Source organism: Neodiprion pinetum, chromosome 7 (assembly GCF_021155775.2).
Source record: "Neodiprion pinetum isolate iyNeoPine1 chromosome 7, iyNeoPine1.2, whole genome shotgun sequence".
Taxonomy (NCBI): Eukaryota; Metazoa; Arthropoda; class Insecta; order Hymenoptera; family Diprionidae; genus Neodiprion; species Neodiprion pinetum.
The window spans coordinates 7,237,958-7,262,597 of NC_060238.1; the positions used below are offsets into that span (position 1 = coordinate 7,237,958).

The 24,640-nt window shown below is 35.2% G+C and overlaps 1 protein-coding gene across 1 annotated transcript in view; it reads right to left on the reverse strand.

Annotated features, from left to right (window-relative positions):
- LOC124223145 (uncharacterized) overlaps positions 1-22,349 on the reverse strand; it is a 76,530-nt gene extending 54,181 nt beyond the window's left edge. The window contains exons 1-3 of the mRNA XM_046634877.2: positions 22,094-22,349; positions 20,229-21,849; positions 1,944-2,179 (exon numbers count right to left, since the gene is read on the reverse strand). Coding sequence (XP_046490833.1) covers positions 1,944-2,179; positions 20,229-20,301 — 309 coding nt within the window. The 5' untranslated portion in view covers positions 20,302-21,849; positions 22,094-22,349. The remainder of the gene's footprint in view (positions 1-1,943; positions 2,180-20,228; positions 21,850-22,093) is intronic.
- Between the last annotated feature and the right edge of the window lie 2,291 nt (positions 22,350-24,640).

Genomic DNA, 24,640 nt, shown 5'->3' on the forward strand with positions numbered 1-24,640 from the left:
ACCCAATTTTTTCGCTGTATACGAATCAGCTACGCTTTTATGTACAATTGTCACGAATTTGAAACAGCCTGTTATAATTCCATTTCGTGCCCGTCGGTAAAATAAAGTTCTTTAAATGAGAAAATAATGAAATATAAATTCTCATAAAAAAGCGAGACAAATTTTCCGTCTTATTATTTCGTACCAGATTTTTATCCGACTGACAAGAATTTGATAATTTAATTCATCAATGCGTTAATTTTCAAATTTTTCGATTATCGTTTTACCGAATATCTGAACCCGGATATCTTGACATATTTCAGACTTTTGTTTCAAATTTGTTTTACGTAGTCGCAAATATCTTACACGGCGCAAAAATGAAGGGAACATAAAAATTTGACAAACAAATGTTTCAAACGTGGGGAAGAAAATAAATAACTAGTAGATTTCGGTAACTCGATTGAATTAATCAGTATTCGTTTCGAATAAAGTTTTTCTGCAGCTAAAAAATCGATTTTAATCGATGCATTTTTGACATCTGATTCGTTTGGATATCATTTTTGAATAACCAAATCAAGTCTTTTCGAGTTTCTGAAATATTGACAATTAATTCTGTTGTTCAATGTTCAAACGACTGGCATAAAATATTACATGGAAAAAATTCGACAAAAATAGATGATTGGCAAGTTCAATTTCGTCAAGCCACAAACATATACATTTCGAAAATTCATAACCAAAGTTTCACCAATCAGATTTCTTTTCCAACGGACAGTTTTTGTCAACAGATCGAATACCGATCTGAAAAAATATATCGAAGACTGTCCCTTCGTTCAATCTTGTTTTCTCGTCGAAAAAATATGCGTGTAATTTTCGTTCTCATTTTTAATTTTACAGTCTATTGAAAATTAATTTTTCGTCGGTAAAAAACAATATTCAAGTTTTTAGAATAACTTTAAACGACATGGAAAACAATAAATATATATATATATATATAAATTGGGAACCTGTTGATACAACTTTTGATATGCTTAATTGAAAAATACAAAGATAAATTGCGTTGAAATATTTTCTTTCCAACCTTGGATTTAATTTAGTTCTAAAAGGGTGAAATAAAGTTATGTGATTCTTTAACCGCCTTGATAATTCATTGCCCTTGTTACGTAACTAATAAGATGTAGCTCAGGGTTTCTTCTTTCGCCCGGATTAAGGATGTGCTGGCTATAAATTCTCAACAAAAAGTGAGTCTCGTCGACAATTTTGAATACTTTCTGATGAGACAAGAATCGGAAAAAATGCATTACAATGAAGACGATACGAAAATTGAATTTGAATAATAATAATGCCCAAAATTTATCAATAAATTGTCGAGACAAAACATTGTTCGGCAATAAATTTTCAGGGAATGCTTTTTTATATCGTGTAAAATGAATTCTTTAATTTTTCTGAATGCACAGGAATTTTTAAAGAATTTTCTTATTAGTTTAAAATTTCAGTTTTCAAAAATTTGTAAAGGCTGTATTTGCAAAACTGTTCGCCTAGTTCCCCGAAAACTTCGTATTTGTCACGTACAACGTTTTTACAAAACTCGGTACTTTATCCTCCATTTTTCAAAATTAAAAATTTCGAAAACGGAAATTTCAAAACAACGAGAAAATTTTTCGAAAATTCAAGTGTATTCGGAAAAATCAACGAATTCATTCGACTCGACCTGGAGAAAAAAAATTCTCCAAAAACTTGTTAAACAACGTTTTGTTCGTACGATTAATTGACACCATCCGGGCATTTTTATGATTCAATTTTGATTTTCTTATCGTCTTTATTGCGGTTGATGTCTTCCGATTTTCACCTCGTCAGAAAGTATTCAATACCGTCGACGAGACTCGCGTTTGGTGGAGAATGTATAGCCAGTAGATCCTTAGAAAAGGACCGAAATGAGAATAGAAAAGAATAGATATAGGACCTACCTGCACGTTGCTGGTACAATTTAGGCCGAATACTTGGTCAGGTGTGATAACCGGCAGCGGACATTGAGGAACTTGCAGAATGCCGAGGGATGCTGTCGGATTGTCCGTGTAGTGCGCAAGGGTGACGCTTATCGTCGTGCCGGGAGGGCAACGAAGGGTCAGGGGAACGGATGTCGCCGAAGAGGAAGCCGTACATCCGAGCAGATAACGGGTGCGCAGTGTTTCCGAAAGGAGAGCTGGAACCAGAAAATATTAAAAGAACCCCGAACAATTATACTCATTTTATTCCCGACTCGACCGTGATGTTGACAAAAGTAGCATATCATTACGTCTCGGGCGATATTTCTTCGACTTTATTCCCTTGTGACATAATGTACTATTGATTACACCACGATCGATTATTTTCAGATTTTTATGTTTGTAACGCAGGGGTGGAAAAATTAGAGGCAGTAGCATTTTTTTGAGACTTTTATTTCCCGTACGTCTCGAAATGAGTTGTTCGTTGTTTAATTTGGAAATTTTCAAACACTATCGAGAATCTCGGTTCTTCTTTCAATCATTTTGCGATTGGTCTCGCACATTTCTTTGATAAAATTTTTGTTGCAAATCGATGGTTAACGTGTCTGAGATTTTATTTTTCCGAGAAACGAAGCCTGACGATTTTTATAATTTTTCAAACTCGCTGATGATAATTATGATCGATTGATGTCTAGTCGACCTCGCATCGTGAAAATTTCCGAAAAATCAATTTTGACTGCTACGTAATTTCCACCTACATTTTATACAGCAGAGAATGCCGCATTTTTTTTATTTTTCGCTAAACTGTTTTCTTTTGGTGAATGTCTGACTCGTACCAAATTTTAACCTTCCAACTCCATTTTGTTCGAAATTATTGCAAAAAGAAACGTGATTTTCAGTTTTACCACGAGAATTCCGCTATTTCCACTTGCAAAAATATTTTTTTCAAATCATAGATCCGGCAGAAATTTGTGTGCATATGAAAGATTTTTTTAAGATTTTTTGATGTCAAACTCCATCTTATAACAATCTTTCAACATTCGGATCGCTGATTTCCGGTGGATTTTGAAGAGTCGTTACGACCTTTTTTTCACAGTGTGAACATCTGGTTTCATGTGATTTTCCATGATTTTTTCAGATTTTTCTCGATAGTCCGACATTGTTAGAAAAGTCAAAAACTGATATTGTTCACTAATGTATGGGCATGATCTCAAGACACTTTTTTCCAGTGACAGAAATAACACTGGAAACCGTAATGTGTGATTAGTTTGAGAGATCTTTTCCCGTTGAACGTTAATTTCGAAATTCATGACCATAAAACTCCGTAATACATGCTGTACGAGATTAATCTTGTGTACTGTTCGTCACTGGCGGCTACTTCCGTTATCAAGTTCTCACGTCGTTCACGTTAATGACTTAAAAATATCTCAAATTTCGATTTGTTATTTCCCAAATCAGTACCGAAGCCTTGTTAGCTTGATCGGCAACGGTGCGAAGACGTTCGGCAGTCACAACGAATAATTAACTACGGTGAGTGTACCATTTATTAATCCTGTCCCAATTATTCACCTTTTTCGATTGCAGCTGTTTGATCCTTAGTTCTAAAATGACATGATCATAAATTTGTAGCGTCTAAGGGTCGAGCAATTGACTTTAGTTATCGAGAAATTCACAATTTGTGCTTTAAATTTATAATTTTGGAAAGTAAAAGTGTCAATAATTGGGTCTAAAGGTGTCGATAACCGACACGCTTGATTTTCGCTCAGCAGAAAGTAAGTTCGTCTTACTTCCCGCTACGTACGGAGCAAAAAGTAAAAGATCCTGTGCGGTTATTTTTCGGTTTCACGAAAAATGGCTTTTTCTCTGTTTCACTTGAAAATTCGGAACTACGGTAAACACGCGGTCGACATTGTCTATCGAACAATACTCACCCTCTGCTATTTCTATTTATTCGCTGTGACATTCAAAACCCGCTTGTCCTTTCACGGTCGTAAGATAATCTCAAGTTGACGGCAACAAAGTTTTTATTTAACCACGCGTGGATAACATCGAGGATAAAAGGTCGGAGCGGATCAGTTTGCCGACAAGAGTCGGTTTGATTTTGTAATTGCGTGAAGAAATCTCTGCGAAGTGTGAAAGAAATGAATCCTGATCAGGTAATAACCCGAAAACCGATACACGACGAGGCTTGAAATTGCAAATATATAAAATAACGCGATTAAATAAAATAACACGTACACACTCAAGTATTCACATTCGAGCTCCCTTCGATATCTGTATAACTTCTCCCAACCGCTTGACGTTTTCATGTAAATTTCACCAACGGCTATCCGATATCCTCACTTTCGTTATTCTTCAGTCACTTTTACGACAATTTTGAATTGAATTCGATGATTACTATGTACACATTTTATTTTTTATTCTCGTTCGATTTAAACTATCAGGTCAAATTTGCTGGGCTGCACCGTGTAGAAGGGAATTAATCGCCTATTTTATTATAAATGTTATCTTATGGCTCGTCGGTAACTATAAATAAATGAATGACCTGTTTTTTTTTAACACTTTCTTCAACTATGCTGTGTATTTTTCTTTACTGGTTTATTTTACTTCACGTATGAACATTATGAAATTTTGAATTATGTTTACGCTCGTTACCCAGCCAATAACACTCATACGCAATGTGTTGATATCGACAGTCTAGAGTCAAGTGCTATTGTCTGTGAGTGAGGCGGATGACAGTGCGAAGGCTAATCTGAACATTCAACACATTGCTGTGATCAATTTTGTGGAATCGCCCACTGCTGAAAAGATGAAGAAGTTCTCAATCATTCCAGTATATTGCTGCCTTTGTCGACATCGTTCGTAATGTAAAAATAATTCTTGACCTCACCGTCGACGAACAAAATGATTTTCGGATACGAAGATCAATGATAACGACACATGTTGACGTTTCGACCCGAGTGGGGGCCCTCCTCAAAACGACATTTAGTGAATTTTCATATTTCGCAATCAGAGACAAAAATTCTATACACGAATCGCAGGTTTCAGAAATTCTTTCAAGATACTTAAAAAAGTTTTTGAAAAATCGAAAAATCTGGCTAGGGTGAAAATTGGTTGATTTTGCACGGAAGGTGCCACATATTATTCACAATCAGAATCCTGCAACTTGTTTTGAACGTAATTATGTTCAAACGAACTTTATTCGTTCAAGTCTCAAACTCAATGCATGATTCGCATCGGCGAGTAAGTCAGGCGTTGAAAATCCTTGAGATTCGTGTATCTTAATTTCGATCTGCTGCGTCGTTCTTTTCTTCCCAATAAAATGAAAATCCGCGTACTGGAGTGTGAAAAAAGAAATTAAAATCGACTATCGGAACGCCTTACGTACAATATATCCCCTGCAGGAAATTTTTTCTCAAAGCCATTATATGCGATTTCACAATCAGATTAATGTAGCGTGATCAATTCCCCCTCCGACCCTTCCCGAGTGATTGAGAGATTTTGGCCCACGAGATAAGAATATACATGTACGGGGCATTCCACCTCAGCTCAACTCTACTTATCCCGTGATACTTTTTTTTCCTCTTTTTCTGATACATGTCGTTTTCCGTTCTCAGGGATCAGAAAATTATTACACTCTGGAGGAGAATTCATTTCTTCGCAACTTGATAACCTTCGTTTGCATATTTAAAAACGACGAGTTTCAAACCAAAAAAGAAAAAGAAAACGAAAATTATGAAAATTAATTGAAATTAACTTACCGACGCTTTTTTGATAAATATATGTATTGAGAATCTCTATCTTAGTCACGATTGGTTCAAACAGCTGAATTGTGTTTCTGTAAGAATACAAGTTTTTTATTCACAATTGTCACAACTTTATAAACTAACTTAAACTAGATAAATGTTCTTACCTGTAAGAATATAACAAACAAAATTAAAAGTTATTATATCCCAATCGTTTCTACCTTACAGTTTTTTAATGTATATTTACACTTCAGTGTCTATTAATTATTGAACCGACCACACTCGTCGTTTAGGACGACGTGACAGCTATGTCGATATGTTTCGAGTGTTGTTATTTATTTACTTATCTAACTGGCGCAAATAGGCGAAATGTCAAATCAGCGAAGTAATACCGTAGAATTACTTTACATACACATGACTGATCAACTCACCCAATATCGAACGAAAACAATAACATAACAATTTTCAAATGCAATTGCTGTTATAAAATGTATCAGTGTTAATAATTCGGCATTATTTTGATCACTTCTTGACACCGAACGTACTGACAATTTTTACATATCGTAATCATTTTCTGGGTACTTGGAAAGAAAAGAATAAGTAAAGTTTCTTCCTACAATTTTGAGAAAAGCGAATACAAAACGGTCATTATCTTTCGTATGAAATCAGTACGCGAAATTAGCGATTCGAACGAACGGAAATTTTGAACTGAAAAAAAAAAACAAAACGTTTTTTCAACCATGCCCCGCACAATGCAAACACCTAACCACAAGACAAAAAAAAAAATTATTCTCTTCCCGAACTGCTCACTACAGACTGTTTGATTTTCAAAAACCGGATTACTATATAAATGCACGCGACTATTGGTTATACTTTTTTAATATTTGATAATTGTGAGTGTACAAAATGTTCAATTTCCAAAAACAAATTGCTAAATACACATTATTATTGATTATATTTTTCAAATACTCAATAATTTTAAATGTTTGAAACGGGTATCACAAAAAAATATATGCATTTACCAAAATTGATTCGATTATATTCACAAGGTTATAAATATCCAGAACTAGACTCACTGTAACGAAAAAATCCGACTGATGAAACATTAAGGGCCGAGTCAGAAGCGGATTTCGCTAATTGCCAATAGCCTTATCCACCGCTTCGAGTCAGATCCGCGAAATAAGAATCGTCCCTCGCATTGGATGTCGGACGACCTTATTCGAGCGTGGAATTGAAATTGAGAGAGAGAGAGAGAGAGAGAGAGGGAGGGAGGTTAGAAATTGTTCGAATCCTTTCGGGTTATATTGGCCGACGGAGAAGGTGTCCGATAGCCGTTAACAATTTTATTAAATTCGGCGAGGATTTACGCGGATTTGGATACTGTGTTTCGTTATAAATTTGTCGAGTCCTGCGGGATGGGGAAGGCAAAGGAAAGCCGGGAGATACCCGCCCCATTCGAAGGGCTCGAACGGCCCTGCGTTACCCTTATATTAAAATACACACCCGGGATATACGAACCCGTATTTCAACCCTAAATCGCCCCGAGATCTTTCTTGTGCCAAAGCATCGCTGCGCAGCTTTCGGAACTACGGCGAAGCAAACGTCACAAGTATTATGTTTCCGAATGATTTTTCTTTTCTTCTCTTCCATTTTCCCACTCATGTTCTCTTCGTTCCTTCCTTCGTTTTACTTTCTTCTTTCGTTGCTGGGTTTATTTGCGGAAGCTGCTTATCTTCTTCCTCTGAGGAAAGAGGCGGAGACACTCCGAATACGATGTTGAAGAAATATCGAGATCGGAGGAAGATGGATCGAGATTTGTCACCCGACCAAGATTTTACGCCGCCATTTTGAATTTTGTTGAAATTTTTGAAGTTTTATCCAGTGGCGCAAGTTTCTCTTCAAACGAATTTCTAATCTACAGTTATTGGGTTATGAATATTTGAACACTTTCGCGGTTCAACCTTTTTTGGAGAACTATTAAGAAATGGTCGGAAATTTGAAGATTTAATTTCAATTATTTCAAGATCGGTTTTATGTTGGAATCATTTTTTTCCTTCGTCTTATCGTTGTAACATTGGAGGAAAATTTTCATTTTCAACAATCGACGTCCAATCGTTTAGAGAATTTAAAAAATATTCTGTGATATTTTTGAGTCCACGATAAACTTTTTGAGATTACGGAATATATCGCGTTTTATTCGCTATAAAAATAGTAAATAAGGTAAATTCATCTTTCTTATAATTTTAACAAGTTTCTTACGGGGTAAAAAATATTCAGGAACGTTTTTGGAACATCGAATCGCGCAAATTCGAGATTTTCAAAGAATAAACATAGGCGGAGTCGTAAAATTTTTTACGCGTTCACAACCCAACTGCAACCTTTGCGTGGTAGTGTGAAAAATAAAAAAACAAAAACTTATGGTTGCAAAGACACGAATATCATTTAGCACCTGAAAAGCTTAGATCAAATTGAAAATGCTGCGGTTAAAATTTGGTCGAGTTGGCACGGACACCCCGTATGTACGCAGGCACGTATACATTTTTTAACCTTCGACCTTTTGCTGTACGCCAATTTAATTTCCCTCCCCTTTTCACTCTCGTACGCCAATTTCGCCGAGCTTCGCGTATTTTCCTCGACTCGCGTTTCGATCCTTCGCTTCTGATACACCGCGAGATCGGTTTATCCTCCCGATATTCGGTATTCCTTACTCGCTGCAATCTTTATTCTTCGAATATACACGCGATCCGATTCGTTATACCTGCCGTCTTTATATTCCTTGCATGTAATCCGATTAACATCTTGAACTCGTAAACCGTAACTTGAATCTTATCTGCGGAGAGCTGAGAGTTAGGGATTTATCCGAACTGACCGAATTATCGGAAGAGTTTTTCGCGTTGGATGAATGCTAGAATTTTCAATGTCAGAATCGCCAATTCGGAAATGCAGAATCGTTCAAAAATTGAAAATACAGTATCAAATTGTAAATTACCATTTCAGTAGAACAAAGAATTTGTAACAAATGCTACAAAATCATTCTCAAATTGAGAATGATGATTTTTTTAAGTCTATACTCCATAACGTTGGCGATCATGGACTCTGGAACGTCGTTAGAATTCGATCGATCGTTCTGAGTGAGTATAAAAAGAGCCGGAACAGGAATCGGTCATTTTCAATGGAAACTTTAAGTGACGGGTAAATTTTTTAAATAGCCATCAGATCGGTAAAAAATGGAAAAAATTATTTGTTACTCATGATTTTGCAGAAACAACGTAAGCTTCTATGAATCTATGAAATCCAGGGATCTCCTATCCGTTGTAATATTTGTAACAAAAAAAAAAAAAAAAGAACTTGCAAAGCAAGGATTTTTTCGATCATCTGATTTTCAAACTGCTACTTTAACAAAAATTCTGCAATCTATGTCACATTGTCACGATTTAATTGAGTATAAAACGAATCCAAAGAGTCGCAAAAATTACACCGACGCAAAAGTTCGCAACAGCAGTACTATTTCGATTTCGTATCTTAATTGACCGGCTTTTTTACGCCCTAATAATACGAAACTGACCCTTTAATATATACGTATAACGCATTATATTATACTAACTATTGTTTACACAAGGGACGCAGGTCCCAGGAAACCAATAAATATCTCTGTTTTGTTACATTCTCCTCCTCATCTCTCCCTGTCTCCCTCATTCGTCGAGGAAATTCCCAATGCGTTACACTTCACGTCGATAAGACAGAGACTATATTACAATGTATGTATATATATATATTTACATTTAAAACGGTGAATAACCTACTTCCAAAAGAAATAAAAAATCGACTGCGGATAGTCGGAACGAGAAGTGGAAGAGGGACAAGTCGAGTTGGGAGTATAGCATTACCATTTAGGAGGACAAAAAATGCCCCGAAAAAGTATGTACGTACTACGAAGGAGTAAGGATGTACAATGCGCTACCGACAGAGGTAAAAGACTGTGAGAAATTGGAACAGTTTAAGGTAGTAGTCTGCTAACTTGAGCCGATTTTCATTTCTTTTTTGGAGGGCGTTTTTTTCATAGGAAAATAAAAATTAATCGTTTTGGATATTTAGGATGTTTTTATTTACATATTAAAGATACGAAAAGAAATTTTTTTGAAAAAATGAACGGTTTATTATTATTATTATTATTATTATTATTATTATTATTATTATTATTATTATTATTATTATTATTATTACTATTATTATTATTATTATTATTATTATTATTATTATTATTATTATTATTATTATTATTATTATTATTATTATTATTATTGATCGAAGTTGGCACCTCGAAAAAAAAGCGCGTGGGTGGCCCCGTTTATTTTGGCTCTTGATGTTGTCTGAAATCAAAAATTCACGACAATTCTTGATCTACAGACATGTGTCATTCTTGTCGGAACTACCGAGAAACTTTTTCACCCCCAACTTTCTATTTTACAACCCCTTCTTCGCTAAGATGAATGGTCGTTTTTTTTTCAAAGTCCGCCATTTCGTTATTTATCCACAAAATTTAACCTCAGTAGTTCCGACGAGAATGACATGTCTGTAGATCAAGAATCGTCGAGAATTTTTGATTTCAGATAACATCAAGAGCCGAAATCACCGGGGCCACCCACGCGCTTTTTTTTTCGAGGTGCCAACTTCTATCAATAATAATAATAATAATAATAATAATAATAATAATAATAATAATAAACCGTTAAATTTTTTCGAAACAATATTAAAATTTCAAGTTTTTCTTCAATTTTAATTGAGAATAACTTTTAAAAAATTAAATTGAGGCAAAAATATTGAGAGATCTTTTTTGTAGAACATTAAATTTCCTTTAAGAATCTGTCATGATCTTTTTTATACATTCATTGATTCGTTAGTCACGAAATTCCAAATTAAAAAAGTCAAATCGAGAAATTATATCAATTTATTAAGCTTAATTGCTCGGCAACGGCTTGTCTGACAAAAATCTATAATCAGACCTTTTTTGTAGGGAATTTAATTTTATAAAGGGATAAGTGAACATAAATTTTTTCACTTCAATATTTCGACAGTTCTGACGTGAAACATCAAATTATTACTAAAAATCAAAAATTGCGATGATAGACCTCTTAAAGTTAATATTAAGGGCTTAAAATTTCGTGAAATTTTTTTTTTGCCATACTGAATGATATTCTCAATATATTTAAAAAAAAAAAAAATAGTCAATTTTGTTGGCCCAGTCTAATGTATATGTATGCACTTGTGTGCAAGATAATATTATAAATGTACAACAAATAGCTGAGGAAGCTAAATGAACATATATCTATCTATCTATCTATCCCCTCTCCCTCTCCCTCACTCTCCCTCTCTCTCCCTCTCTCTCACTCTCCCTCTCTCTCTCTTTCTTCCTCTCACAAGCCAGACGTATCGTTGCTCGAGTAGGAATAAATCGCCCTAATGGCGAAGGTATCGATACGACAGGTGAGAGATTAGGCTTGGTGGTGGATGGTCACGTGCAGAGAAAGTGATCCACTTTTCCTCTTTCTCTTTGCACCGTCAAGGCATGCAAACCTTGATCCGCGTTCAACGGACCATCTCACGTATCCGGGGACCCTTCAATCCGACGTTGGATCCCTTTTGCCTCGGTATCGTTACGTGAAAGTGAAAAGAGTAAATAAAAGCGGGGGAATTCCGCGCCAATATACTTTTCTTTTACACACTGTGTAACATGTATTACTTTGTTTCTTTTTTTCTTTTACTTTTTTTTTTTTGTTTTATTTCAATTTATTTACTCGTTCGATCTTCGACGCGCGTGAGATTTCGAGGAATGCGCTTGCCGTGATAAAAAACCTCGGTTTGGATCCTTTTTTTTTTTTCTTCCTTTGTTTTTTTTTTTTTTTTTAAGCGATGAGGAGGAAACGGTGACACATTTCAGGCCGTATCTTTGTAAATCAAACGTTAGAAATGTTCTCGGTGAAAAATAAACGTTTTGAGAATTTTTCGGAATTCTTCAGAGCGTTCAAACAATGTTTGAGTAGATCAATAAAATTCTTTAAGAAAAAAAAAAAAAAAAAACAAAATGGTAAAAGAATCAGCCCGTCACGAGCCCGATCTTGAGATGTTTGGAAAAGGTAATACAGTTTTTGAGAATTTTTTGAGAATTTTGAAAAAAGGTTTTTTTCGAAATCACTCTCAACATTTATAAATAGTGAGGCGGTTGAGTAAAAAATCTGAAAAAAATTCAGACTACTGTTTTAGAGTTGGGTCAACTGCAGAAACATTTTTGAACACAATCAAAAATGGCGAGGCTCGGTCGTTGGTTGGGTTCGTATGGAATTCCTCGTGTATACAGAGTTTCATTGAAACCGTAGAAACGGTTTCGAAATTACAGTGCGAAAGTTTTGAAAAACGTTATTTCAAGTGGAATGAGTATACAGGGTGGCGATAATTTTTGTTAAATAAAAAAATTTTTAGTTCCGGTTACCGCTCGGTCCTCAACTATTTTCATTTTTTACCACAATCGAAAAATATAGTTCTAGGTACGAGATGAAAATTAGTTTTCTAACCGTTACCGAAAAGTCTAGTATCCGTTACTATTCTTTCTCATTACGATCGCTGTTGCTAGATTTTCTTGCAACCGTTGCGAAAATTTAACGCTCGTGCAAGAATAAATTGACGTCAAAGCCTTGTTTAACTAAAAAAGTAGAGTAAACCTCAAAAACTGATTTTGCGTTGCAATAACCGAAAAAGGATCGGCAACGTCGCAAAATGGTTAGGCGTACCTCGTTTTTCCTAATTCCAACAATATTCAAACAGTTTGTTTTTTAACGATACCTGTTTTACTGAATTTTCCTAGTTACCGTAACAAATGACATTTTTCTCAGTGCCGTCTGTCGCCACCCTGGAATACATAGCTAAGGGATATTGGATGATATTCCTGAATCCAAGGTTAGGTTTAGAAAGATGAAAGCGGTATATTTCGATCGTCGGTTATTCGCGAAGCTTCGCGTATCAATATCAACGACTCGAAGACCATCCCCCTTAACGTCCGTTTCCAATAAGCCGGCTTCTTCCACCGCGTCTCCTTATTATATATACGATCATTAAACTTCGCCGATAACAATATTCAAATTTTATGCGATCGCCGGCTCCGCGGAGCCGGCAATTCGTCCCAATTCCCTCCGTCTCATATTTTTCAATCAAACAATCATCCTCCTCGTCACAACTGCGAAAACCCGTCGTCTATGGCTTTCCAATCAACGCTTCTCGATCTGCACTTGAATACGCCAATCTATTTCTACGGGAAATATTCTGCCGATGACTTTTACCGTCCAATTTCAGAACGGAGGTCAAGTGGGAAAAGACGCGGATAATATCGCGGTTTTAATTGGCGTAGAAATAACGTTTTATCATTTTGGCGAGTTGAAAATTTGTGATAATTTTTAGTTTTATTTTCATGAATCGAGTAACCAATTTATCGAAATTTCGGGATACAGAATCTTCCGATCAACATTTATTTCGGATAAACGGTTTGACTGCCCCTTCAATCAATTACACTGAAAAAAGTTTTGAAAAATGTGTCTGTCACATTTTCTAAACATCCGTGAGGTGACAAATTTTTTAGAATGTAACATTCGCCAAACGAAATTCCTTTCGCGAATATACGGAAAAGATATAACGTAAAACAAAAATTAGAAGCAATAAAATAGTCTTATTATCTGTAGATCTGGATTCAAAATTGCCTCAAAATCGTTTAAATTTTAATAACTGTGATTTTTCTGACCTCGTAGACAAAATTTTTTTCGGTTCCTTAGCCAAGTAAATCCTTGTAAATTTTTTGGTATTATTTTTAAAACTTGATATCGCGGCAGAATTTGAGAAGTCCGTATTATAGAATCTTTCGAGTTTATATTGCACAAGCTATGAACAAGATTTTAATTCTTTGTTTTTATTTTGGCTGTCGTGGAAAGAATAAATTCCATTTCTTGTATGCTTTTAAAACTGTTTAATGACAGACTTTTACCTTTTTTTTTGTTTTCAATTTATGTAAATCCGTTGCGATATTTCAGAAAACTAGAAAGATCCCGAAAAAAAAAAACCCAAGACAAATGTTGATAGAAATGTTATTCTTTGCGTCAAGTAAACATTTACCATTTATTCTTAGTTTTTCTCACAAGAAAATTTTCGTACGCAAAGTCAAGTTTCGAAATAATGTTCTCAAGGTTGGATAAATCAGTATTCGTGATATTTGGGAGAAAAAAAAAAAAAAATCACTTCCGTCGATCGAAATGTGCAGATAATTCATGAAAAATTTTCCTAATTCTTTGTTAATTTTAAAAAATGTAAGAACAAAGCGACAGAAGCGAAGTCTCTTCTGTACACCCTGTTTGTTCTCCGAAACTAGATTCTTGAAAGTCTCTGATAAATATTAGGAGAGTTGATTGACCAAAAATCGAAACACTCGCTTTACCGCGGAAGCGATTTTCTTCCGTCATATGCGAAATGTATTTTTCCATCGTTATTCGACGCGGTGTCAAATTAGCCGAACTGTGTTTGGTTGCGATGATTCAGAATTTTCAGTAAACGAGGGATGGAAAAAGCTCCCCAGGTGCGCAGTTTAATATTACATCCTCGTACGTACAATTCCGCAGGGCATCAATCAAACGATCAAATTGCTTTTTACATACCGCGGAGCAAATCGCTCGGCGCTTTCTAGTTACCGAATCACACGCGTGTATTTATTTTCGTTTTGGAGGCGGGGTTGAAGTTCCGAAATTAAAAAGTTCCGAAAGCGGCCAATTCCCAATTATTTGGTGGTGAAACTTGAAGTGAAGAAGTCGAACTTTGGAGAAACAACAAAGTATCGAAGGATCGGAAACCAGACGGATCAAAGTTCCGAAAATTCAAGTTACGATGCAGCAAAGTTCCGAAAAGTGAAGTTCTGATGGAGGAAAAATTCTGAAAAATAAACTTTCGACCGAGTGAAATTCCAGAAATTAAAATTTACGAGTGGCTGTAGATAATCAAAAAACCTGACAATCAGAATGACCGGGACTCCGATCGTAAAAATATCGAAAATCCAAAACAGAAATGTCAAAGTGGTAAAATTTTACCAAGCCAGAAATTCACAGAACTGAAAATCTACGATTATGCAGAATTTCGATGTTTCGGTTTTTCTGAATTTTCTCATTTTTGCACTTTCGAAATTTTGCTTTTTCGGAATTTTGAGCGTCTGGTTTCTGACCTTTCAAAACTTTCATGTTTCGTCAGAGCTTGATTTCTTTACTTTAACCTTCGAATTCGAAATTTCAACTTTGCCCCTCGTTTTGTCATTTCTGCTCCGTTTTCGAAAGACGGTAATTTGTCGAATGGGTGTGGGGGTTGAGCGCAAGCTTGAAGAGCCAACGTAAAGTTCTCGATATAACCGTGCGGCTTGAAATTTTATTACGATTACCATTTTTGACATTGATTCTGAGCGAATATTGCCCCGAGGGAAATTGTTATTCAAATTATATGAATCTCACATTTCCTTTCGTGGACGATTTTTTTTTTTTTATCCCCAACTTTTGCCCGGATATTTTTCGGAGGTTTTCATTAATTTTCAACGATATAATTAGTCAGACAGAGTTCTAATGAGAACGATTTTTTACACTTTCCTTTCTGCGAATTCACCGGCGTTCTTCCATTTTTTTTTTTTTTTTACTACAGATTTACGAAATACAACTTCGAGCTGATGTTTCGGTTTCGCGGTATTTTGAATTGTTTTCTCTTTGAACCCTTCAATTCACACTGAAACGATTAGGGTTCCACCTTTTTTTTGGAGCTTTTTACTTATTGAACTACTTTTTTGGTAACAACTGCAGAATTTTTTGGTTTCACATGGTCCCTGAAATATTTCCAAGTCTAAAGAGAATACGAAATTTATTTTTAATTATGTATTTAAAAATTAGCACATGTGAACAATGAGTCGAAATTTGTACTTTTCTATGAAAAAAGCGCTTTCTGCTAATCTGCCATTAAAATCCGAATGCCAGTTTTGACACAAACTTCATACGTGTCATAAAATTTTTCTTCTCGTTGTTTTAGTTTGTTCGTCATATTTGATCCAGCATTCCGATTTTTTGAATTTCGAGTTCAGATTCGTAATCAGCGACTCCAAAAGTCCATTAGTGCAAAATTTCGAGTGAATCGCATGTAAGGAAAAATTTCTGCACGAAGCGATTAAATTCATTTCTCTACATCAGTCAATTGAAATAAATTTGTAATTCGCGCAATTCCTTCATAAAATCACGGAATTCTTGGGCGAAAATTTACACTTGATTAGTTAAGAATTTTCTAATTCTTCTCTTGAATCCGTGTTTCATTCACCTTAAATTTGTAAAATTTTCACATCATCTCGAACTTCTCGTACGTACAGAAAAATAAAGAAAATCAGTGCAATTCACTCGAGAAATAGAAATGATAACTCAAACAAACCATGTCGAATTAAGTGCGACTCAATAAATTTCAGCCGCCTCTTCTAAACCTCGATTCAGCAATCTTTTTGTCTATCTCTGTATAATCTTCAAGTAGACTGGCATTACAAACCCTCGTAACGTTGATTGACGATCGTTTGCAGTGAGCTTAGAGCTTTCTTTCACCCCGTTAATTTTCCACAGTTATGATTTACCCCGGTTGTACAGCGAACGCACTTTTTATGCCGCAGGCTAGTCCGGTTTAATTACCCTGCTCGTTAATTATTATCTTTTCTCACCTGAAACAGTTTCGCTATCAAATATCGCGTTTCAACTACGCCTGCAGAGTCGAATAGCTTCAACAAACTACAAAAACTATTATTGTCAATATACAGTAACATTATTATTATCTCACCACTACACAGCATGATAAAAACCGGAATACCGATATCCTGTTTTAAAAATTACGCTGGTTCGTTGCTTCTATTCATTCGTAATACATATTTTCATCCATTCAATCCAATGCGAACCTTAATAATCCAGCCAGTCAATATTATACGAGACTTCTGAATTTTGAGCGAAATTTGTAACCGGGCGTCTTTGGTTTATTTCTCTCATCGTTCGTGCTTATTCTTGAATATACATGAAAGAAATTTAAAGGTTACTAAATTCACCAGATGAAGTTAGTAACGTTAATGTAACGGGATATTGAAACTAAAATCATTGTTTCGGTAGTTGAGAACGACTTTGAAGGAGTTCACTTTCCAAACTCTGAATAGACTTTGCTTGTTAAAAATAGATCAGTCGTTTCGAGACGATCCTACATTTGCGAAGTAATGATTTTTCTAAAAATGACCGATCAACTTCAATGAGCTTCGCTCTCTAAATTATTCAGATGTACATTCATCGGGTAAGTCTTCGGCAAACGGGTTATAATTAGTAATCTCATTAATGAGCGTGACGACGCACAGACGTGTTGAGAGATAAATATGAGAAAAGAATAAACTGAAACGAGTTGAAAAATTCAACCACTTATTCATTCCGTCGCGCATATTTCACTTGAAGCTCGTCACGCGTATTCCAGAAATTTTCACCTCGTTGTTACGCGCCTGTTAGTAATTAAATTAACGGGGGCCCGACTAAGCGAGGCATTGTTAATTAACGTTGAGTTGGTTTTTGAGATTTTACTCAACTCATATACCTACTAGAACGAGGATTAATTCATCTACTCTGTAACACTGTTTAGCTTGCCCGATTCATCGTGTAATTTATTTCTAAAATCACCGAGTAATTCAATTGCCATTTTATGAAAACAAACGTCCGGAAAGTCAAAATTTTACCAAAAAATGGAAGGACCTTTTCCTACTAACTTGTAGTTGGTAACGAATTCATTAAATTGAAGTACTCCGCTTCAAATGCCTGATTGAATTATACAATCAGCGTATCATTATATGGGTAATTCCACGCCGAGTCGACCAATTTGTCTGACCCTCGTGATTTCTGATTTTGTTTGAAAAAATTTCTGAAATTTTCCGAACTCTGAAACAGCACTCCGAATTTAAAATTTTTTTTTATTCCACTGCTTGGATAGGTATAAATATTCACAGTGATTTTAAAGCAAACCTTTTTAAAATTCTCGCAAAACTCTGAAAAACTGTATTTCTTATCCCAAATATTTCAAGCCGGGCCATAATGGGCCAATTTTTTTTCATTTTCTTCCGCACTTTTAATTTTCTCGCTCATCAAAAATATTATTTATACGATTATCCTGATATATTCTCAAAACTTCTATTTTTCACTTGGAAAATTTCTAGACCGGGTTCATTATGGAGCAATTTTTGTCAATTTGTTTTCGCATATTCAAACTTTTTTTTATCAACTTCATAATGAAACCAGTCCAGAAATGTTCTAAGCGAGGAATAGAAGTCTTTGGAAATTTTCAGATTGTTTAAACATCGTTTTAATTGATAAAGAAAAATGATATATGAAAAGTTTGAAAGAGAAAATATAGTCTTACAGAATTTCTGGAAGATTGTAAAAAAAATTTGAAAATCACTCTCAATATTCGTAAATAATCAACCAGTGAAATGAAAAAGTCGGAAAAAATTCAGGGTACTGTTTCAGGGCTGGAAAAATTGCACAAAAAATTTCGAACAAAATCAGAAATGATGAGGGTCAGACGCTGGTTGGATTGGCATGGAATTCCCCATATAAAAATTCGATGATCGCTTTACCTTTCGTTCGGTGTAAAAAAAAAAAAATATCGCAGGTACCATTCGTGAATTCAGAGTTGGGAGAATTTTCTTTCCATAGGTAGAATAGGCTTCATGTTTATTATTATCATTTCTTCTTTTCCGTATTCATTGTGAAAAACTGGCCGAATTTTCAGTGACTCGATTGAAAATCGACGAGAAATTGTGTCCTCCGGGACCTTCGAGGGTTTCGTTCCCTGTCCGATCGGTAGTCCGGACACGATTCAAGAACGAAGCAAAGTATATACGAGTAAGAAAAACTGTCGCTCTTATTAAGCCTGCCGCTACGTTATCTTCAAGGGAAAATGAAAATTCGTGATATGAATAAAGATTCGGCCTTGACGATTCATTGTTTTCTGGATTTGACGGTGTTTGAACATTTTTTTTTTTTTTTTTTTTGATTTTTTTTCCTTCAAACCGACTCGTGATTGTCAACGAAAATTGAAGTTAATTGTAGGGATGATTTTTTCTTTATCTGTCTTTCGCAAAGAAAGAAAATTCACCAATGTGCCTCTCTTTGAAATTCTATGGAATTACTTTCTTTTTTTTTTACATTTAGTTACATTTGAGAAAAAGTACGCGAATTTGTTGATAATTTTTTCTTTCCTTTTTCATTCTTCAACGGAAATTTTTCCTACCATTTTCTTTGAGTGTTCATTATAATTCATTGATTTTGAAATTCGTGTGTATTCGGTCATTGGGAAACAGAATTATTTTGTACGGAATTATACCTCCTCTATATTTTTGAGGTATCAAATACCATTATCGGATTTATTTTAATCTTAACGAGTTTGATAGAAAAACGCAGTAAAAAAAAAAAAAAAAAAAAGATAAAACAAAACCTATCCAGTTAATCAATACATTTACCTACTATGGTATTTTTAATTTTTTTCGAAAAATTACGCATACCATTTGGAAAAAAATGCTTTTTGGATTTTTCATATTTCGTCTTATTAATAGGAGACTAAATTTTTTTATTTGATCAATTCTTCCGTCCTCATTCTACACAACTTTCTGAAGCCTAGATTGTGGTTACTCAAACGGGGACACAGAAAAGCAATTTTTCACGAATGTTGTTGATTGCTTAAAATTCAATCGTAAAAATAGGTAACAGCAGGAAGTGAAGAAAAATTAACTTCTGTATTCTTTTCATCCTTCTCCAGGAAAATTTGGACAAAAGTACTCATTTAAATAAAGACCAGAGCAAAAGTGAAAATCTGTAAAAATTTGTAACGTATGATAATTTTTTTTTAGTATATTCGGATACAAAGTGACATTTTGTTGAATTCAAATGCAAAACGATCGTAGCAACACTAAGATAGCGGCCACACACGTGAAAAACCTGAAAAACCTGGAATTGGAAAAAACTGAAAATATCAGTTTCCTATCATGGGAATTGGAAACGATTTTTCGAGGTAACAAATTTACTTTTTTTTTGTCACAAAAATAAACTGGCTTATACTGACTTTTTTGTACAATATGTTGTTCGTCAATTCGAATTGAATTCGAACCGAATACAGAGTTGATAAGCCGAACGATTTAGGCTTTAGTACTTTACTAGAACTGGGGAAATATGAGGGAAAACTAGGTTTCAGGTGCTGGCAAACTTGGAAAATGTGATGGAATTTGTTGTCCAAAAAATTTGTGGCCTCCCTGACGAGTGAACTAGTGGCAGTGTCGTATTTCGATTCCTTTGAATTTGAATAAAGTTTTCGCATCGCGCATTAATGCCAATTATCCTACGTTGATCATAATTAAGCAAATCAGTTGCCGCCGTCAAGCTTTGGCTCGATAAAACTTTCACAGGCTTACCCATATAATCCATATCAGCACGAATGCTCGAGAGGTGAGCCATTATGTAAATCGTGGCAATTCTCCAGCACATGCTTGCACCTTAAATTCACTCACTATGGTCGACAGGTTCCATTTTCTCACGGTACTCTTACCCACCTTCCTTCTATCCGCTCAATGCGTCATCGTGTACGATATGCGGGGCATTTTTCGTCCGTGAGAATATTTTCGAACATATTTTGTTACATCGGAATTCACTGTTGGCTGTTGAATATTGGATTCTAATCAAGCTTCTGACGTTACTGCGACGAATGTCGACAGAAAAAAATGACTAGTATCTGTGAAGAAGGATTGAAAATTCATGCAGTGGTGAAATAACGAGAGAATGAAATACGTTATTTTATTCATGGTAGAAACGTTAAATTTTTCCTTCTTTTTTCCTAGAACTTTCATATAAAACTTATTATCTCCCCAAGTGAAACTGAAATCTATTTCAGAGTGTTTTAATCTGAAATCTCGTATATTTTTTTGGACCTTAAGTCAAAGATCAGAGGCAAAACTCATTCAAGACTCTCTTCTTCTCACTAATTTGGTGAAAAGTTTCTGAAACTTTAGAGATTTTCAATATCGATAGGAACGCATCAAGGTTACAATTGATGATAACGTGGGATCCAATGCCCCAAGAAAATCAGAAGTTCAAAAACTATAATTGAAATTGAAAAAAATAAATTAACTGTATTAAATGAACCGCGTTTACGCTTATAAAAAATAATTCGAGTGTTTGTTAACTTTATCAGTATCGAATCATCCTTGCGTTTTTTTTTTTTTTTTTGATACAAACATCGTATTTTTTATACTTTGATAGATCCAAGCTAATTATTTCTTTCGTAATTTGATTCTTCAAAAATTTCCAGAAATGAATATTCAATCACCTCGATACAGGTTTACTGCTGAAGCGATACTTGATTAATACAAACCGATATCGATTTTGCGTACAGTTTTTTAATTAATTAAAAAGCTTTAATGGAAAAATCTCAAATCAGGGTATTTTCACACAATTCTTTTACGAAAGTATAACCATCAGCTGTCATTAACCGAAATCAACGGATCGGTGCTTTTCGTTTATTCATTATGATCGGACCAACCTTATTCGGTGAAAGTTTTTCATAAAATTTGAAATATTTTTTAGCGTTCAATACGAATTTTTCCGACTTCAATTCACCTTTCATATTTCATATTTATCACTTATTCCTATTAGTTCGAACACCTTCTGCTTATAAAATTTGGTTCTCATTGCGTCCCACATGCAAGGATATGAATACAGCCAAACTCCACGTTCGGTACACAATGCTGGTCTTTCGAAAGGTGTCTCGAGTCCTCGATACATACTTTGACATTTCTGAAAGCTTCTTTTCGGTCAGTTCTCAACTTTCGAACCTGCAAACTGAGTTAGAATTGAAAATGTCCTAGGGGCAAAAAAGAACAACTTTTCCCAAAAGTATCATCATTCCTACCGACATAATAATCCCTACGGATAAAGCAAAACTTTTATTCACCTCCGGTGAGTCGAGCCAAAAAATAGAAGACTAAGGTACAGAAGGAAAAGAAAAAATATCAAAGAGTCGAGAAACTTGCAAAAAAGCTGAACAAAATAGACAGAACTTTATACACCGTGGTTGAACCCCACTATGTACGCCGTGCGTTTTCACCAGCCAAAAGTAAACTCCGGAACGCAGTCAATATTATCATACAAGAAACAACAAGCCCCACAAAGGCGACTGAATAAAGATCTCAAATTCCGTACCAGCTGTGTTCGAATAATAAATGATAAATTATTATCAAAGCTGTGCGGTAAAATTTCAATAGCTTGCCGAACACTTAATTACCCATCATTGAGCGGAAGAAATTCGACGAAACAAACAATCCTCACTGCTAATCACTCTCATTAACCACTGTCAATGGCAAATGTCATCTCTCGTGCATTGCGACGCTGCATTCGAGTCGGTTGGCCTTTTTGATTATTCAACTCGCGGTCTCAGGGGCGATTAGTTGCCATTTAATTCTCTACTTTTCTCCGGCGTGGAGATACGACCCGAGGATCGAGGAAGCTTTCGACATCGCGAACCGTCGACCCGACGACGCCGAAAGCTGACGGGTGACTGTCCTCTCTTTCTCTCTCTCTTTCCCTCTCTCTTGCCGTCGACGGAGTCCCCCCCACTCTGCACGAGGAATTCACCCCCGCCCCTTCAGTCGTCAGAATCGTCGCAAGCTCCTGTTTTACCAACTTCGTTCTCTTAGCCGCTGCGCACTACAAGCCTGGAAGGAGGAACGACGCGACGTGATGCGACGCTGTTTTCATCCCCCGCCCCCCGTAAAAACTACGGCCGCAAACGTATCCCGCGATTCCAATCGGAAAGTTTATTATTGTTATTCTGCCGCCCCGGAGCGACAATGAATCGCTTTTTCAAAAAGGCGGTGATATTCTGGATCACCTTGATCGGCGAGTATACAAAATTAACGTTCCGGTTCGTTTCGAGCTGAGAAATGTTCCTCTGTTCGATTTTGATGCTTGGATTTTCGAAAACTACCGCAGTTATCGAATTTAATATCTAGTCGATTTCGAGGTAACTTTAAGGCGGCGAGACGACTGTTCTTTTTTTTTTTCAAGTTTTCTGATTTTTTTTTTTAAGACAAACTATTGAAATAAAATTTTTCATAATTTCCAAATTATATCTAGCGACGTTTAAACAAACTTTATGAATTTTTTGCAAACGAAATATGGAACATAACCTAATATAGATATGTATACAATAATAATTTGAGATGTCAATTCACTTCACTTTTTATATAATTGTGTATAATTGTCAAATAATTTATATCGATATATATTATTATATATATATATATATATCTTTATTGACTCTAAATGAGAATTTTCCAATTCAATTCGTTGAAATTACTAATTTTGTGTCACCCAAATAATATTTCATACCGGCAAAACGTTTTCATACTCCCCGATATTCGATGAACAAATATGAATTTATGAAAATTCGCTGATATATTAATAATAACTGAAAATCAACGTGTACTCAATCGTATCGGTAATTCTCGACTAATTCACACAGATAGATACCGAGCTAATTTAATCGTGATTGGAATTTATCGCGGTCGAATTCGATTCAGTGATTAATTAATTATAATACACTAACTACTTTCGATTAAATCTGTTGAATACAGACGGTAATTTTGTCAAAAATGGAAAATTTGAAAGAATTAATAAGAACCGTCGTTTTGCCAATCTTGTTAGAGATTTCGCAAACATGAAGCATTGAAAAGTTATACCGTACATTTTTCGAAGAAATATCAAAACCTGAGGAAAAGATATCAGGAAAAAAATGTATGAATAACACTTTAAATGGAAAAAAGCATCAACGTTTTTCGCGGTGAATTGTAGAATTCAATAAGATTCGTATCCTTCAAATTCCAGGTCCACAAATAAGATTTCGCAAACTGTGCTGCGCGAAAACAATTTTGGTTTGCTATAAATTTGTTTGCTAGTTCTGCGGAATTTTGAATTTCGACATTTATACGTCGGAAATGTGCAAAAGACGCGTGACGTCACTGAACCGGAATCACAAGAGATTGTGTTTAAATGGCCAGAATTCCCGATGCGCCTCGCGTTTGTCAGCATAATTTTACGCTGGCGCGGCAGCCTTTGTTGGGTTGAACAGAAAATAAGAAAGAAGGAAGAAAAAAAAAAAGAAAGGACCGGAAATTACAGTTCATCAACTTGTATAATAATACAATCCTGCAGTGGAAGTAATTTCAGGGAGAAAAAGTCTCGTTCGAAAACTCAATTTCTACCCACTGCGCGCTTTGTATATACACACACAAATTCTCATATCGTTTAATTTTGTTTACGGTTGGTACTAATGATGTTTAATATCCCTTTTATATATGTGCGTTCATTCGGAAATTGCGAACGAAGTGGAATCAAAATTAAGTGCCTAATAAATCAACCGTGAACTTAGACGTATTTGGCCGGAATAATACGGAAGCAAATTTAAGAAGTGAGAAAGAGAGATTCAAAATTTTTCGTCCGAAAAACAGTTTAGTTTTTCGTTAAAAAATCAAATCCGTCATAGAATATAACTTGCGCAAATAATTTTGCACGTATTTTTTCGAGTCTTTATTTTAAATCTCAGGATTAAGTGACTAACTTCACCGATATCCGATCGTCAATTTCGATTCGTAAGAATTACAGACTCTTGACCTATTTTCTCATGTTTTTCTCAAACACACGATACGCGAATGTAAACGAATTCCATTTAGAAAACCGATTATGAGTCATTTTTTAACCAGGTTGTTGCATATTGATTCTTTGTGAATTAGCAAAAATTTGCGATACGTAATATTGACAAAAAAAAAAAAAA